This window comes from Megalobrama amblycephala, linkage group LG16, assembly GCF_018812025.1.
Source record: "Megalobrama amblycephala isolate DHTTF-2021 linkage group LG16, ASM1881202v1, whole genome shotgun sequence".
NCBI classification, from domain to species: domain Eukaryota; kingdom Metazoa; phylum Chordata; class Actinopteri; order Cypriniformes; family Xenocyprididae; genus Megalobrama; species Megalobrama amblycephala.
This window is the reverse complement of record NC_063059.1, coordinates 27,866,641-27,883,433: the sequence shown is the minus strand read 5'-3', so window position 1 is coordinate 27,883,433 and position 16,793 is coordinate 27,866,641. Positions and strand designations below refer to the sequence as shown.

Here is a 16,793-nt window from a genome sequence, read left to right as displayed (position 1 = left end):
CAAATAGTCCTCAGTGATTATGGAATCCCAAGTCTGCTGTTCATGTTTGCCAGCGCAGGACATTTTACAAATCCAGACCAGATGATGTTCTACGGCCTTGTCCGGAATAAAGAGTAGCCTATCCATGTCACACAGTACAGTTAGGATGATATTACTCAACCCGTGATATAAGATTTTGGCCAGACTACCTATCCAAATCATTCATCCCAATATCAACATCAGTAGGCTACACTTGTATTTCAGGTACACCACAAGGTGTCACTGTGGCCTCAACGCTTCGCTCTCACAAACTCTGAGCTCGATTGCTATGTCTGAGGTAAACCACGCCCTCCTCATTACCCTACGAACAAAGGAATGTAAAAATACAGAAATGTGGACATGAACAAATATGGAAATAAATACATAAATAAATAATGTATAAATAAATAAAAGAAAAAATAAGTAAATGTGGAAAAAATAAATATATACATAAATAAGGAAATAAATGTATAAATAATATTTTTTTTTTCTTTTTGCTTTTATATATATATTTATTTAATATATATTTATTTTTTGCTTTTTTGCATTTCTTTGTATATTTATTTATGTATTTATTTATTTTTAATTTTGGCAGACTTAAATTAAATATAAAAATTAGAAGAAAAACTTAATTAAATAAAAAATAACTGAATGAACTAAAATTACAACTCAAAACAAATATAAGCTAAATAAAAATATTTTTAAAAATGTATTTAAAATGACAAAATGGAACATCTAAAATAAAAGCAAATTAAAAATATTAATACATACTATTACAAGTAACACTGATGTGGACATATGGACCTTTCTTTTTTATGAACATATTTATCTCAAATCTAAAGTTTACTTTTCTCCAGCATGACTTTACTATATATATTACTATATGTTAAATAATACAAGAACAAGGAATTGTATTACAAAAGACAACTGATAGGCACATGCCACTTTTTCTGGACATTTCACAATAATTATTTTATTTGCTCTTTTCACAAAGCATTTATATTTGCCATAAAGATACAGTGTTATTGCATGCTAACAACAAACAAGGATAATATTTCTCTAAAATGATCAAGCCTATATGCGAGCAAAAGCTTAGCCTACCTACACCTCAGTCTCAATGTGCATTTACTGATAAAACACAAATGAAAAGACCTAAAGGTGTATAAAATACATGGCAGCATATAAAATGAAAGCTTACAGCTTCATAATTAGCACAGTTATATGTTAAATATGTGTGATGATGACATCTGTTGCTTCTTCTGCAGCATCACTCCTCAAGCACAGTGATTTAAATACTCTGTTTCAAACCGATCACCTGGAAACAAGATTTAAAAAAGCTGCAAAGGTGCCAAGACTTGAGTGTATAAGTATGTAAGCACTGAGTAATTTAGTCTTACTTGTCTGGTAGTAGTCATAGACTTTTACAACCGCTGGTTTAAGGTTTTTAACTGAGAAGATCTGTTTAATACTTAGTGTTTGGCGGAAGCCAATGTTCTTTTGAACCTGTAAAAAATATGAAACAGTTTAAAAAAAATTTTGTCTGTGAGAATAATTACTTTTCTGTAATATAGTAGGATTTAAAATTGATTTAATAGTTAATTGTCATTTAAATCACAATGGTTGTCATTACATATCATTCCCACCTCTTGTAGATACATGATGACATGGTCGTCTTTGGATTCAACACGATGTACTGCTTTCTTTAACTGTGGAAAAATAATTTTTTTAGCACAGACTAAAATATTCTGTGAAAAGTTGAGGATTGACTCCCACAGACGCTGGCTTATGTTTAAACGCACAGCTACCTGACAAATATTTTTAGTTATCCCTGGATGCAGCTCTGTTTAGAGTTAGTCCAGGAAGATTTGTCTGTAAGGGTACTGTTTAAATACACAGCTACCTGACAAATATAAACAGTTATCCCTCTGCGTGAGGAAGATCCATTTAGATCCGCTCTGACAGACAACAAAAAACTCCCTGAAACTTCCTAACTCTTCCATCCAGATAGCGAAATTCTCTGTTTTTACTGTTATTTCTATTTCTTATGTATTCCATTATTATTATGTATTTGGTTCTTCTTTATGTAAAACACTTTGAATCACATGAAATGTGCTATTCAAATAAAATTGCCTTGCTTACGGTGCCTTACCTTGTCCAGGGAAGAGGGTTCTACTTGGAAACCTGACAAGAGTTTCATATCTACAATGACCATGTTTGAACTCACTTGTGTCCCGGTATATCTAATTGGAGAAAAAAACGATATTATATAGTAATGCAATAAAGAATTAAACCCGAACACTGAATGTGTGAATAACAATCTGTCCTTACACAATGCTTATTACAACATCCAAAATTTGTCCAGTCATTTTATTACATTCTCCTATTGTCCTAGCAACGACGAATAATGTATTATATTCCATGGGAGTGGGGATATTGTAGAAAAGAGACATCTACAAGAAAGTCACATAATATTAGAACATCTCTTTAAACCATAATCTGTTCATAAAGTGTCTTAATCTGTTTTCGGTTTGGTTTGCTGTATTTCACTAACCTGCACAGACACACAGGTCGAGCCCTTCACTTCAATGCTGTATTTGGCTGGAACGTTCTGCAGCTGCTTCTCCTGGTACAGTAACTTGTTGTCCTGATTGACCTCAAAGTGGTGAGAGTCTCCTGCTGACTGTACAGTCACTGTGCTGGAGCCGTCAGAGCTGAACACTTTGGTGGCGTACAAAGACAGAGCCTGAAGAGCCACCACTGTGTCCTGGGAAATAAATGAGTTCAGTAATGTCACTTTTACTCATTCACACCAGCACATTCAGCAATAATGTGTTTTATTGGAGTAGTTTGAGTAACCTGTGTGGAGGAGAATCCTCCATAGGCATTCTGCTGCTTCACAAGCCAGCTGACAATCCTGTTAGCATAGCCCAGATCAGCTGTAGTGACTGAATCTGCAGTGAGAACAGCTAGCAGCGCATATGAGCTGATCTCCACTGCCAGAGAATCAGAGTCATCAGCAGATGCAGACTGAGACCAGTGGAGAAGAGACCCTTAATGACAAAAGACACAAGAGTAACTCAAAGAGCATGACAAAAAACAATAGTACTGTCATAAATGATGACAGAAAGTCATCAGAAGCGACCCTCTTACCATTTGAAATAGCAACCTCCCCCAGTTTAATGAAAAGCTGCTGTCGAGTGTCCGTGTCTCTAGCCAGACTGAAAGTGTAGGCGAGCAGAGCAGTGGTGTAAATGTTTTTGACATCCTTAATGACGGACCTCAAGCATGACAAACCTTTGCTCACAGCAGGATCCTGTGGCAGAAATAGTGCAGATGACAAATAAATAAGACATAAAAGCCTTAAAATACTAGTTTGTGCTTAGTCCATACTGACCGTAACCGATGTGTTCAGCTCAAGTAGTGATGCAGTAATATAGGCAGTGATGGTCACACTGTCACTTACACCTCCCTACAACACACATATAAGGGATATAGTCTGTAAATGTTCAATTTTAAACAAGTAGTTTTGGCTTCTTACAACAAGAAAAATGAACTTGTGAAGCAAAATTGCATAAGGTGTTAAGACTCATTTTCAGATGAAATGTCTTGTATTACTTTATTTTATATATTTTTTATTTCATCGTTATTTTAAGCACACATCAAACAATTTTGCTTTTCTTAATGCTAACAATTTACAGATGGAATACGAATTAAAAAAATATATTTGTAGTGGGTAACAAGAAAAATACTGGTCCCACTTTATATTAAGTGGCCTTAATATAATATAAGTACTATGTACTTACATCAAAAGATAAGTACAATGTACTTATTCGGTTCATATTGAATTACAAAACTCTTTTGCTGCTATTGAGGTGGATACGGGTAAGGTTAGGGAAAGCTTTGGTGTTGTGGGTAGGTTTAAGGGTAGGGGTAAGGTGTAAGGGATGGGTCAACAGTGTAATTATAAATGTACTTACAGAAATTAATTACAGATGTAATTACATGCAGGTGTTTTTAAAATATAAGTACAATGTAAAAACAAGTATGTACATAATAAGTGCATTGTATCAAATGAGTAATTTAAATGTAAGTACATAGTAGTTAAGGCCACTTAATATAAAGTGGGTCCAAAATACTGATTTAGATAGATTAGATGTTCTAATTCATGATTAATATTAGTATTTCTAAAATAATTAGTAATTTCTTACCTTCATTCTGTTATTTAAGAGTTTTCCCTTGCTCTCATAACAACCATCTGGTCTTTGGTGTTGTACCAGCCATTGCTTTGATTTCTGAATTTTTTGGGGGTCAATAAAGATGTACTTCTGTGCTTTCCCAAATGTCCTCAGCACAAACGCGGTCAGCCTGTTTGTTGTATTCAATCGAATACATTTGGTTGTCAAGATATTATTACCTTTAAATCTGAATTGATAATCATTGCTAAACAGCTGGTATAGGTTTGTGCAATGGTTAATTTATGCAATAAAAAGAATTCATACCATGTATTTCCTTCTCCTTGGCCAAATGTAGAATATGATCCATCCGAGCTTTCATAGTTGAGTTGCCTCTGATATCCTGTTCAAAATTTTTGGTGAGATTATTTTTCTTAAATGTGCTGAGAAAAAAAGTAGTAGTATGAAATGGCTCTGAATAGTCTCTCACCGCTCTTCAGGAAGCCGGTGGCTCTCTCTCGGATGGCTGAGGTGAGCTGCTCCGTGTTCTCCAGATACTGCAGAATGTAAATATTGGGAGAAAGAACAGCCATGTTTTGTTCTCCACAGCCGTACGGCATCCGTAATAATCCATCAAGGTTCTTCAGTGCACGACCCAATATGTCTCCTACCAGAGAACATGGGATTCGTTGCACATTTCTACCTCAGAAATGTTCACAAAACAGTATTGAAGTGAAATATGATTTCAAATTTACCAAGCACTGAAACAGTAGATCTTGCTGATCCCTCTATCATATTTTTGGGAAACGCCAGCTCTACTTCCTCTGAAAGGTTTTGCCCTGTAGATTGAGGCACAAAACAAATCCATACAGTTGGAAATAAATAATCCATTAAATAAAATAAAATGAATAATCCATAAAGCTAGAAGCAGATTTAAGGTTAATCTAAATATTTTTACTTTAAAAACAATGTACATGACATAAAAGTGCACAGCCATTACCTTTGGGGCAAAGCAGCCAGTTGTGGCTGTTAGTTTTTTCGATTCCTTCAGCCTGAGAGATACAGGTTAATGTTAGCACAATAGCTTTTTATGATCTTTGGCTGCAGCATAAAGTATAAAGTTTTAGATTTAGATAAAATAAAGTTATAGTTTTAGATACAATAGTATTATGCAATGTATTTACATTATACTGTACATAATATGTTTCTACCCACATTTACACGCAAGCTTTGTGTGACTGTGTCAATGCGTCCTCTCTCTGGGACGCTCACAATCTCATTGTCACACACAGTCTGGGACGCCTCTGCCTCTGCACTGACTGTAATATTCAAGACTCCTACAACACAAGACATGTACGTGAAGATACAACAGACACAAACACTGAGAAACAATGATTCAGACTGGAAAACTCACCAAGAACAGAAGGAGTGAGGATCCATTTAAAGGTTTTTCCTCCATTAGCACATAGACAGGATGAATACTGATCATCAGAGGAGGCTTTGAGAGTGTAGTCTGAGGAAGGAGCTGGAGTCACTTTAACCTGTCAATCAACCACACATGATTAGTGGCATATTTGATATGATTTGATAAAACTGAGTGTGAAATCTCACCATGATGCACTTGGACAGATAGTTGAAGACAGTGGCCTTCAGCTCAAAGATCTCCCCACGGATGATGGAGTAAGGCAGAGAGAGCTCCAGGAAGAAGGGCTGGAAAACTGTCAGCTGAGCAGGAGGTGCCACACCCAGACCTTCAGAGGACAGACAGAAGGCCTCCGTCTCCCAAGAGGTGATGGTGTCAGGAACCGTGACAGGAACCTGAGCTGATCCAGAGTCCCTGAAGAGAAGTTTGAATTTATTGTCAGGACATTTACCACAAGAGTGCCAAAAATATTTGCAAGGGGGCGGGCAGCACCTTCAGACTTTTTAACCCATCATTCACTCACCCAACTTCAACAAGTTCCCAAATCCAAGTTTCTGGGAAGAATGTGCGAATTGTTTCTACGGGTAAGAGAGGTGTGTTTTGAATTCCTGGGGCTGCTTCAAGTCCCACTTGACCAACTGACAAAAAAAATGATATAGTATATAATAGTATATAGTATATTATTATAAGTGTATAGGGCTGTCTTCATTTTTGCTTTTTCAAACTTAAAGCTTCTCATTTGCTGACAACATATTTATAAACTATTACAAATTTAGGAAGATGGCTGGTGCATGTTGACACATTTGTCTTCAAATGCATGTCATAAGCAGCACAAACTCTTGCAGAGATTGAGTTTGTGTGAAGCAGCATTTACTGCAAACTGAGCCACTCTGAGCCACTGAAAACATCGGATAATGGGCTGTACGCATGTAAAATGAAAACAGTGTCACTCAGCGAGCAAGACTATGTATTTAAGTAATACATTGGTGCAGGGATGACATCAAAACCCGGAAGACTAATTCGGCAGTGGTTCCCTTGAGATTTTCCGTTGGGCTTTTATATGGGATTTTTCTGTGGTAAACATACATTGACGATACTTACATTTTGCTCTACAATGTATATTACACACACTCATACCCCAAACATTCTTATTTAGTTACATTTTAGAAACAAACTTTTTTTAAAAATAAACATAACAGCTTCAAAATATGCTTTATTTATATACGTTTTCGATATGTGTTGTTTTTTTTACGTCTAAAACGTCCAATTATCATCAACTTATGCTTACCACATGTTTACAAAAATCTTGAGGGAACCACTGGCAAATTATTAAGGCAAGCATTTTGCAATTTCACTAATTGTTTAAGGCAATTTCGAGATTCACATGGGTCATACTCACATCCCTGAACTCTCATGATGCTAAAAGCTGGTCCCGGAATTCCTTCAGCTTGTCCCGGAACTCCTCCAGGAATTCCTCCAGCTCCTCCAAATCCTTCCAATATTTTACCCAGTGGACCTATTGGACCCAGACCTCCAACTTCAGATCTAGCTGAATATCCATATCCAGGTAAAACACTCATCCCTGGGTGTAAACCAATGGGACCATATCCTGGAATTCAGCAGGACATTTACTATCATAGTTTATTTTTACAACATGTCCACAGTGTATATATATATATATATATATATATATATATATATATATATAAAGAGAGAGAGAGAGAGAAAATAAACAGATGTCTTACCTCCACCATCCACTCTAAGATAAAATACATCTCTGAATTTAATACAAGATGGCATTTTAATAATCAAATTTGTTGCCACCTTCAATCCCATGTTCTTGTCCAAATGACAAAAAAATGAAAAAAGGGAAGAAACAAAGTCTGTTACATAGTATTTCAGCTGCAACTAACTGCATTTTTTGTCCCAAAACATTAATCACAATAAGCCTTTCAAATAACACACAAACCTTAAACCCAAACAATTTTAAATACTTACCCGGAAAACCTTATAGACAGCATCTGCTTTACTCTGTGAAGGGTAAGGGAGAGGATAGGACTGTATACTTGGTCCAAGAGACTGAGGACTTCTTATGGATCTGATATTAAAGCATTCCTCTTGATCTTCAATGTCAAATGAAAAAACACTGTCTGGCAACATGCTGAAAACCTGCAGAAGGTTGGAATAAATACAGTAATTTGGAAAATTGACATTGAAGAAATTGAAAACGAGTCTGAAACATATTACTTTGTCAAAGTCCAGGCGTTTATTTTCCTCCAGGATCAGGACGCTCTGATCTACAGCACTGAGGCCACACAATGAACCAGGCAGAGCTGAGAGCTGAAGAGTGTTTTCTTCACCTGGAACAGCCGTAGTAGGAGAAAACTGCAGAGACACCTGTGACATACAGTGGTCCAGTCTTTAATTTCAAAACAAAAGTATTTCAACCAATTATTACTAATCACTATCACTAAGCATTACCCTGCTATCAGTGAAAAATCTGATATGGCATTCAGTGGTCTCATATTTCCTAATATTCGCTGCCATCTTTGGCAACGCTGTATATCAATTCAATCATCCTCGTAACTGAAACCATTGTCTCTCTCAAATCGGGTCTCCATCAACCATTAATTGTCATACTAAGTACACACAAACTACATTAATTTAAAAAATATATATATAATTGCATACTATATGGTGCATAATAAAACAAATAGGACTTAATATACTTTCTTACGCTTAATAAACTGTTCATGATAATCATCAGCATCATGATAATAAACAACTAATTGACAATCACTATTATTATTACAGCAAGACTGTTGCAGTGTTCGTCTTGTTGCTGATTATTTCATACACTGTAATGGACAAGCAGAAGATAATATACAGATCAAATTTTTAGGAGTATTTCAACATTTCTTGCCCATACATATATATATTTTTTTGGTGAGTAGCTGTGCAATAACTGGTATAATCTGTACAGTTGACTGGTCATTATAATCAAATAATCCTGAGCAGAGCAGAGACTGTACATCATCTCTTACATGTATGCAATCACCATATTGTTATGAACTCAGCGAGCACACCTTGTTTTCAAGACATTTCTCAATTTGAAATGTTCTGGAAACAGCTAGTACATTCTCACTGGGCGGCACACAGTATGCAAGAAACTCCATCTTAGGAGCCATCTTGGTGCGAACAAGGACTTTGAACATCACTTCTCCCTCCACCACTCCATCAGCACCTTTTACTTCAACATTCTCATACCCATGGTGGACTATCTTTTCTCTGGATAAAACCTGAAAAAAATGAAGAAAAAAAAAGTGAACAAAATAACTGTATGGGGAAAAAAATGTCTGTGATGTGTTTTGCTTCATTTCTGCACCCACCAGGTAGACTATGGTAACATAACCACTTTCAACAGTCTCTCCAGCAATAGTGTACTGAACGGTTACTGGAATCTCCATATCACACTTCAGAGGTTCCTTTAGATCCTTTATAGCCAGTTGACTCATTTTTGTTGGGCTTTCTTTGGGTTTTATTTGCAGAGTTTTGTGCACAGATTCAAAATTAAATGGAAAACCAAGCTGATTGCTTACTGAAGGATTGCCTGTCACGAACAGATCAAGGAACACATGGTCAGAGAAACCAGCTGCAACTGACTAAAATGCAGGCATGATCGAATGTGATACCCAATTACCAGAGGAAATCCTTAAAGGGTTAGTTCACCCAAAAATGAAAATTCTGTCATTTACTCACCATCATGTCTTTCAACGCCCATAATAACATTCGTTCATCTTCGGAACATAAATTAAGATATTTTTGATAAAATCCGATGGCTCAGTGAGGCTTCCATTGCCAGCAAGATCATTAAAACTTTCAGATGCCCAGAAAGCTACTAAAGACATATTTGAAACAGTTCATGCGATTACAGTGGTTCAACCCTAATGTTATGAAGCGACGAGAATAATTTCACAACACATTGCTTCATAAAGCTTTGAAGCTTTACAAATCTTTTGTTTTGAATCAGTGGTTTGGAGCGTGTGTCAAACTGCCAAAGCAGGTGTGGAACAAAATGAGGGTGAACAATTAATGACAGAATTTTCATTTTTGGGTGAACTAACCCCTTAAACAAAGCATTTATTTCAGGGGTACAATGCTTAAATTCATGCATAGGTTGTTATGAATGGAGAGCATCTGCAAAGCGGCACAGAACTAACATATACACGCATATATATAAAAAGCTCACCGATACAGAAAAAGGTGCACTATTTGCAAGGGATGTATCAATGGTGAAATTGGCCATGCCACTGATGTCTGTGATAAGTTCTTGAGGTGTGAAGTCGATGCGATTAAAGTTGTGATGAACAACAATCTTAAAGTTAGAAACTGGGGTCCCATCGGAGAACTCAACTTTAACCTGGTGGAAAAAGAAATTCATCAAGGACATACAGTACTCAAAGAATACAGATACAAACTCCTGAATAATAAAAAAGCAAACGATAATAGTCAAAATATTTAGAAACAATATTAGTTAAAGCTGCAAGCAGCAATGAAAGGGTCTTCACACCCGTGCCACCGCCACATGGTGGCTTTAGGAAAACAGAACACAGTGGGCAATATGCATTTTAATATATAAATATATGAGAACTACTTATGTCGTATGTATTTGCCACACTTCCTGCTACCAGCTGGTAGCGCTATGACTATAACTAAATTTTGGCATGTAGATGTCTTCAGGTCAGAGCACTTATCAAACATGTGAAGTTTGAGGCAGATTGGACATTGTATGCTTGAGTTACAACAACTTCCTGTTTCATGACGATAATAGCATGCTTTAGCAGTCAGCTAAGTGTTGCTAGCATGTTTTAGAATGTTTCTAGCATGTTTAGTACCCAATTGCATATTTTAGTATGTAATATGTTGCATATTTTAGTACTTCCTGTTGCCAGTGGGTGGCGCTATTACTATAACTGAATATTGTCATATAGATGTCTTCAGGGCAGGACTTTTCTCAAACATGTGAAGTTTGGGGCAAATTGGACATTGTATGCCTGAGTTACAACAACTTCCTGTTTCGTGACGAAACATCTAATTTTGTCTGGCCGCCACAGACACACCCTTCAGTGAAAACTCAAGATCTTCACAATTTAACGTCACAAAGGCCTTTAGATTAGACTGACCAACTATGATGTTTATCTGATAAAATCTCTGGGAGGAGTTTGTGGAAGTACAACGTCTGGAAATAGGAAAAACTGTAATAACATTTTGAAGAGAAAAATCGGTGCTCGGGCCCTAATAACTAATTCCATGGCATCTTCACAAATGTATGCAGTGATTTAAACTTTATAAATTAATATTAATAGTAGTATGGTTATGCATGTGCATATTCACCCATAACCACCACCCATTTTATTACAATGCAGTAATATTTAATTTAACTAATAAAATGCAATCAGTCATGTTAAATTAGAATTAAATTGAACTGATTGAATTGAATAGTGCACCTTTGCCTGTATGACTGATCCATCCTCAAAGAACTCTGGCAGGTCAATAAATTTTAAGCTACCAATATTATAGGACAAAAACACTTTTTCAGTCCTTTCCATTGAGATGTCTGAAAAACAAAAAAAGGTGAAATCTTAGGCACAACTCATCAAGCAAGCACAATTAGATCTTGATTTTTCAGCATATTGGCCAATTGTTTTCATGTCTGTTACAGTACACACCTGTCCCCTCCTCAGTTACTGATGCAGTGAACTCAAGAAACTGTGGCATGTTAGACATATAATTTTCTGATTTTCGGACAAAGACTGACATGGGGAACTTCTGAGAGACACACCCGGTCTCATTCAGCTAGAAAAAAATGATTTTATTCAGAAATAATTAATAGCAGTTTTTTTTTATTTTAATGGAATATTTAGTCATACTTACTATTGCTGAACTATTAACACAGAGTGGAGTCCTATACTGAGGGTTATAGTAATAGGAGTAACTCATTGTCAAGGGACTGCAGAGTCCCATCTTCACACTACCCTCAACAGGCCGTCCATGGGTGTATCTGGTGAAGATATAACCAGTTATATCAGTTAATCAATCATTCTGCTTAACATGTTCATGTTTAATGTTCGCATCAGATGTTCAGATCGCCTCACCTCCCACATACTCGCAGGTTTACTTCTTGTTTATTCGCTTTCACTGTCTTTGCCTTTTCTAATATCACTTCGAATTTCGGTAGAACTGAACCACAAAGGAAATAGTGATGTTAGCATTTTTGTTTTTGCAAATGAGTAACAAAAACAAGAAAACCAAGAAAAATGACTCAAGGTAATAAAAATAAAGTAATAAAATAAATTAAGGTTTTTGACGAAAACATTCCAGGATTATTCTCCTTATAATGGACTTCAATGGCCTCCAAACTGCTGAAGGTCAAAATTACAGTTTCAGTGCAGCTTCAAAGAGCTTTAAACGATCCTGAGGAAGAAGGGTCTTATAGCGAAATATTCGGTCATTTTCTAAAAAAATTTAAAAATTTTAACCACAAACACTCGCCTTGAACTAGCTCTCTTCTTCTTCTCTATTAGAATTCCGGCAGTGTAGACGGTACTAAGTGCATTACTGCCCTCCACAGGTCAAAGTTTGAACTAATTTTTATATACTTGCATGTTACAGTTAGTTATCTTTATATGGTTATTGTTTGTGTTTTTATTTGATTTTGATTGGTTTTTCTTTCTGTCCTTTTAAAAAGGGGTTTGGGCGCTGACCGTTGATGCCTCCCGTCGGAAGTATAAAGGGCGAGGTCGCATCTGTTTCCGTCGGGGACTGGTTTGGGCTGGGCTGTGCTGAGTTTGTTTGCCTCATGAAATGTTTGTGTAGCCCAAACGTTTGCCTGTTTTGTTATCCCCCACATTGTATATTTGTTTTACTTTTGATTATCTTGTATATCCTTTTGTATTCTGTTTCTTACTTGATTTAAGTAACCGTGCGCTTTGTTCACCAGCCTGGCCAGGTAAGACGGAGAGCAGGATACTATGTCACGTGACTTACATTGCGTTTCACGTAGGTTATTTTCTATGTATTAGGTCATTAGTTTAGGAGTGTTGCCACTCGCTGTAAGTTTTGTTTGGTTTAGTTAGTATAGTTAAGTTAGGGCGTGCCAGTGGATGTTATTTTGTTTTTTGTTTTTTGAATAGTCTAGGTTAGATTTAAAGTCCTTAGTTAGAAAGATTTTGTTTTATTCTGTTCTTTGATTTGGCAACACTCGTGCTCTCTATTGGTTCGTTTGGTGAGTTTGTATTCATTTCAAAGTTCTTTCTTTTTCTTTTGGTTATTGTTAATTGTAAATACATATATTTTTGTATATATTTAAAGTTTTTCCTTTGTTCTATTGGTTGGGGGGGTAAATTGAATAAATATTCTCTGCTTGAACCTCTGTCCTCCTCTTCACTACATGCCCACTGTTTGATTTTGCACTAATATGTTAAGTTTAATTTTGGTAATTTGGTTTTTCTTAAATGTTGCATTCCCTTAATGCAATTCCCTAGGCAACGTGAAATGTTTTTGGGTCGTAACTAGCATATTTTATATGACAATTTAGTTCCTTATTCCTCGTCTGGGATCGTGTAGAATGCTTTAAAGCTACAATGAAACTGTCATTTTGACCTTCAACCGTTTGGAGGCCATTGAAGTCCACTATAAGGAGAATAATCCTAAATGTTTTTCATCAAAAACCTTAATTTCTTTTCGACTGAAGAAAGAAAGACATAACCATCTTGGATTACATGGGGGTGAGTAAATTATCAGGGAATTTTAATTTGAAGGTGAACTAATCCTTTAAGGGCACACTCTAAAAAGTTTGGTAGTACTCACCATACTCTTTAACCTGAAAATATTCTTTAAATGTTGTTTTGCTGGTCTCAACAGACAGCTCATATAAACCAACAGATGCCTCTGGATTCAGCGCATGAGAAAGTTGCACAATCTTGCCATGGGTGGATGTAGCATTAATCCATTGATTGATTCTGTTTCTTCGATTGTCCTATTTTTATGAGAAGGCATTGGCATAGCAATAACAGGAATATTTATGTACCAAAAAAATGTTAGTGAAAGGGGGAAAACAAGAAATGAAGTTTACCTGCACTGCTATGAGTTTGTACTGTGGGTGTAAACAGAAAACAGTAGTTCAGGTTTGTATAACACTATGAAAACATTGGATAGAAATAATTGATTTTCAACATATAAGTCTGTTTACTCTGAGGTACAAGTCCACACTTACACAATATATTAGTGTAAACAGTGTAAACATATGCACACATGACCAGCAAGGTCGGCTGAAAGCTGAACCAAGGTCATGCCTTCTTTACTCACAACTAATATTACATTTTGAATGCAAAATTTAAATTGCAACCTACTGTTTCATCAACTGGTTTTAAGTTTTGGTCCATTGTGAAAATCCTGAAATGGACTGTAAAATTGAGGAAGACATATTAGGATCTGCATAAAAGCAGCTAGCGAACACTGCAGCTAAATATAGAGTGAAAATACCTGTTTGTCCAGGATTGTATATTTGTTTATCTGTTCGAATTATTGTCAATGGATTATGTGATACAAATTTGACTTTTCTTTTTTCAATCAGATGAGTTTTTTTCCCTTGAACTTCCGCTTGGATCACTTGCACTGAATTAGATTCAGGAGCCTGTTGAACAACACATTGCATTACAAATCTTTTCGAGAGAGCAAATATTCTGAACTTACCTGAAAATATTCTTTAACTGTTGTGTTTGGAAGTATTGATAGATCATATTCTATTCTATATTACAAATGAAAAATTATTGTAGACATTAATGGTGTTGTAGGGTGCTCAGATTTGATTAACAAATACATTTTTTTTTTTTAATCAGAATATTCTTTTAAGATAATGGATATGCTGTTTTAGTGACAGGCCTGAAAGTCAAGGCATCGGTGGAATTCTTTCTCAGTTCTCTCATGTAGAAGGGTTCTGTTCTGGTTATTGCCAACTAGAGAAATGGTCAGCTGTAGATCTTCTTCTGGTTTTAGAAGGCTCACACATAGTTTAGCCTCTGAGCCTGATCTTATAATGCCTGGAAATGTCACCATGAACAACCTGCAAGAAGAAACAGCTTGTGCTTAATAACCCCCTTTTTATGCATCAACGGGCAAACTAATGATTTCATAGTTACGTTACTCTGAGATAAGAGAACACTATACAAACACACACAAAAGGACTTCCAAATACAGACTACATAAAAAAAAAAGGTTCTAACACTTACGGCTCAGAAGTTCCTTGATAGATACAAAGCAATAAAACGCAAGTTATAAATATTCCTCTTTTGATTGACACAATAAAAAAAGTCATCGTAAAGGGATGAGAAGACTGTTTACAAGAAGCATCAAGCAATGTCTAAACCTTTTCCAAACACTTTTTGTTTGACTGAACATGACCTCAGTGATGATTAACTGTTTAGTATGGGGAAATGCAGGACAGCAGGGTTAATTATTAAACAACAACAACTGTTAATATTTGTGATGCTTTGATAAAGAACAATTAAAAATTACAATTTATAATTTGTCATGTGAAGCGTGAAGCATGTGAAGCATGCATTAATACAGTGGTTCTCAACTGGTTTGGCCATGGGAACCTTTTTTTTTTTTTTTAGGAATTTGACCCAATTACAAAAAAAATCTATAAAATATTCTATATGGATTTTGGAAAAATGTTAATAATATAAAGACACATGCAAGTAGCTTATGATGATCATATATAAAGCCACAATATCGGATTTTGGGGGGACCCAAAAATGTATTTTATGTCACAATATGAGGTAAATATGTATTTATATGTAAGTTTATATTAAGGATTTAATGTAAAAAGCTAGATTTTCTAATTAATTTGTTAATGTCTTCAGATTGACATGCAGTTTTTTTCTTATATATATATATATATATATACACACACACTGATCAGGCATAACATTATGATCACCTTCCTAATATTGCGTTGGTCCCCCTTTTACTGCCAAAACAGCCCTGACCCATCAAGGGGTGGACTACATTAGACCCCTGAAGGTGTGCTGTGGTATCTGGCACCAAGATGTTAGCAGAAGATCCTTAAGACATCTCACCTTACAACAAATGTGAAAGCAAAATGGATAAACAAAAAAAAAAAAAAAAAAAAAACTAACTTATAAGTCTACAGCCATATTATCTTTACAAACTTGTTTTTTAGTTCAGTCAGTCTTTCTTTTTAATTTATAATTAGCATCAAAAATGGTTGCACAACTGCCCCTTAGGTGGTGATGTGCACTATAGATGTAAATCGCCATTAAACAAAAGAAGAAAGAAGTATGCTTCTTCTTAGCATCCGTTTCATGGTGACTCCTGGATTCTTTGCTCTGACAGTGTTTTTTAGAACATGTTTTATATATCCTTTTTAACAGATTTCTGCAATAATTTCAATGACTTCTAGAGATTCCTGGTTGAAAAACTTGGCTCTACATGGATCTTAACGGCATTCCTGTAACTGCATCATCTCTTAGCATTAGAATGTATTGAAAATGCATTCCTGTTTCAGTAGCTGTCACAGATGCAACTACAAATCAAGAACAAAAACACAGTAAGCTCACCAAAGTGTTTTCAGTTTGTCTGGGTTTAATAAAACAAGCAAATCAGGAAACTAATTTGCCCAGAAAAAGATATAAACACTGAATAAAAACATTTATCCAAGCTGCAGAACTGAAGCACGACACTTCATTCACAGTGAGATGAATACTCAGTCTCCGCCAGATCACCTGAGGGAAATATTGATACCAAGAAATTAGCTTAATGCCAACTGATACTTTTGAATCACATAATAAAAACAATGAAAAATGGCACATCAAATCTTACTTGTTTGGTAGTAATCATACACTTTAATCACAGCTGGCTTGAGATTCTTCACTGGAAGAATCTGTTTTAATTGTAACTGGTGACTGACTGCAATATTTTTTGGAACCTGCAGGAGGATAAACAGTGAATAAAAAATGTAAATGAATTACTGCATCTTATCATATGAATGTTGCTGTTCTCCCACCTCTTTCAAATACACGATGACATGATCATCTTTAGAATCGACCCGTTCCACAAGTGATTCGCTTGAAGTGCTTTGAGGTTCAAGCTGTGGA

General features: G+C 35.7%; 2 protein-coding genes across 2 annotated transcripts in view; both read right to left on the bottom strand.

The window, feature by feature from the left end:
- Positions 1-963: 963 nt before the first annotated feature.
- Positions 964-15,449, bottom strand: LOC125249207 (pregnancy zone protein). Its single transcript, XM_048161451.1, has 35 exons — positions 14,904-15,449; positions 14,557-14,737; positions 14,158-14,308; positions 14,025-14,077; positions 13,748-13,768; positions 13,483-13,651; positions 11,769-11,853; positions 11,548-11,674; positions 11,343-11,469; positions 11,121-11,230; positions 9,842-10,033; positions 9,003-9,200; positions 8,700-8,912; positions 7,861-8,010; positions 7,612-7,782; positions 7,359-7,452; positions 7,013-7,222; positions 6,137-6,251; positions 5,802-6,027; positions 5,605-5,731; positions 5,406-5,527; positions 5,191-5,242; positions 4,946-5,029; positions 4,681-4,857; positions 4,518-4,593; positions 4,227-4,383; positions 3,413-3,487; positions 3,169-3,331; positions 2,875-3,068; positions 2,570-2,782; positions 2,347-2,468; positions 2,168-2,258; positions 1,662-1,724; positions 1,416-1,521; positions 964-1,333 (listed from the first exon to the last, which is right to left on the bottom strand). Exons 1-35 carry the CDS (start codon positions 14,987-14,989, stop codon positions 1,293-1,295), a joined length of 4,542 nt encoding a protein of 1,513 aa, XP_048017408.1. The 5' UTR covers positions 14,990-15,449; the 3' UTR covers positions 964-1,292.
- Positions 15,450-16,261: 812 nt separating this feature from the next.
- Positions 16,262-16,793, bottom strand: part of LOC125249203 (alpha-2-macroglobulin-like) — a 29,096-nt gene continuing 28,564 nt past the window's right edge. The window contains exons 32-34 of the mRNA XM_048161436.1: positions 16,703-16,786; positions 16,519-16,624; positions 16,262-16,421 (exon numbers count right to left, since the gene is read on the bottom strand). Of these exons, the coding sequence (XP_048017393.1) occupies positions 16,381-16,421; positions 16,519-16,624; positions 16,703-16,786 (231 nt within the window). The 3' untranslated portion in view covers positions 16,262-16,380. The remainder of the gene's footprint in view (positions 16,422-16,518; positions 16,625-16,702; positions 16,787-16,793) is intronic.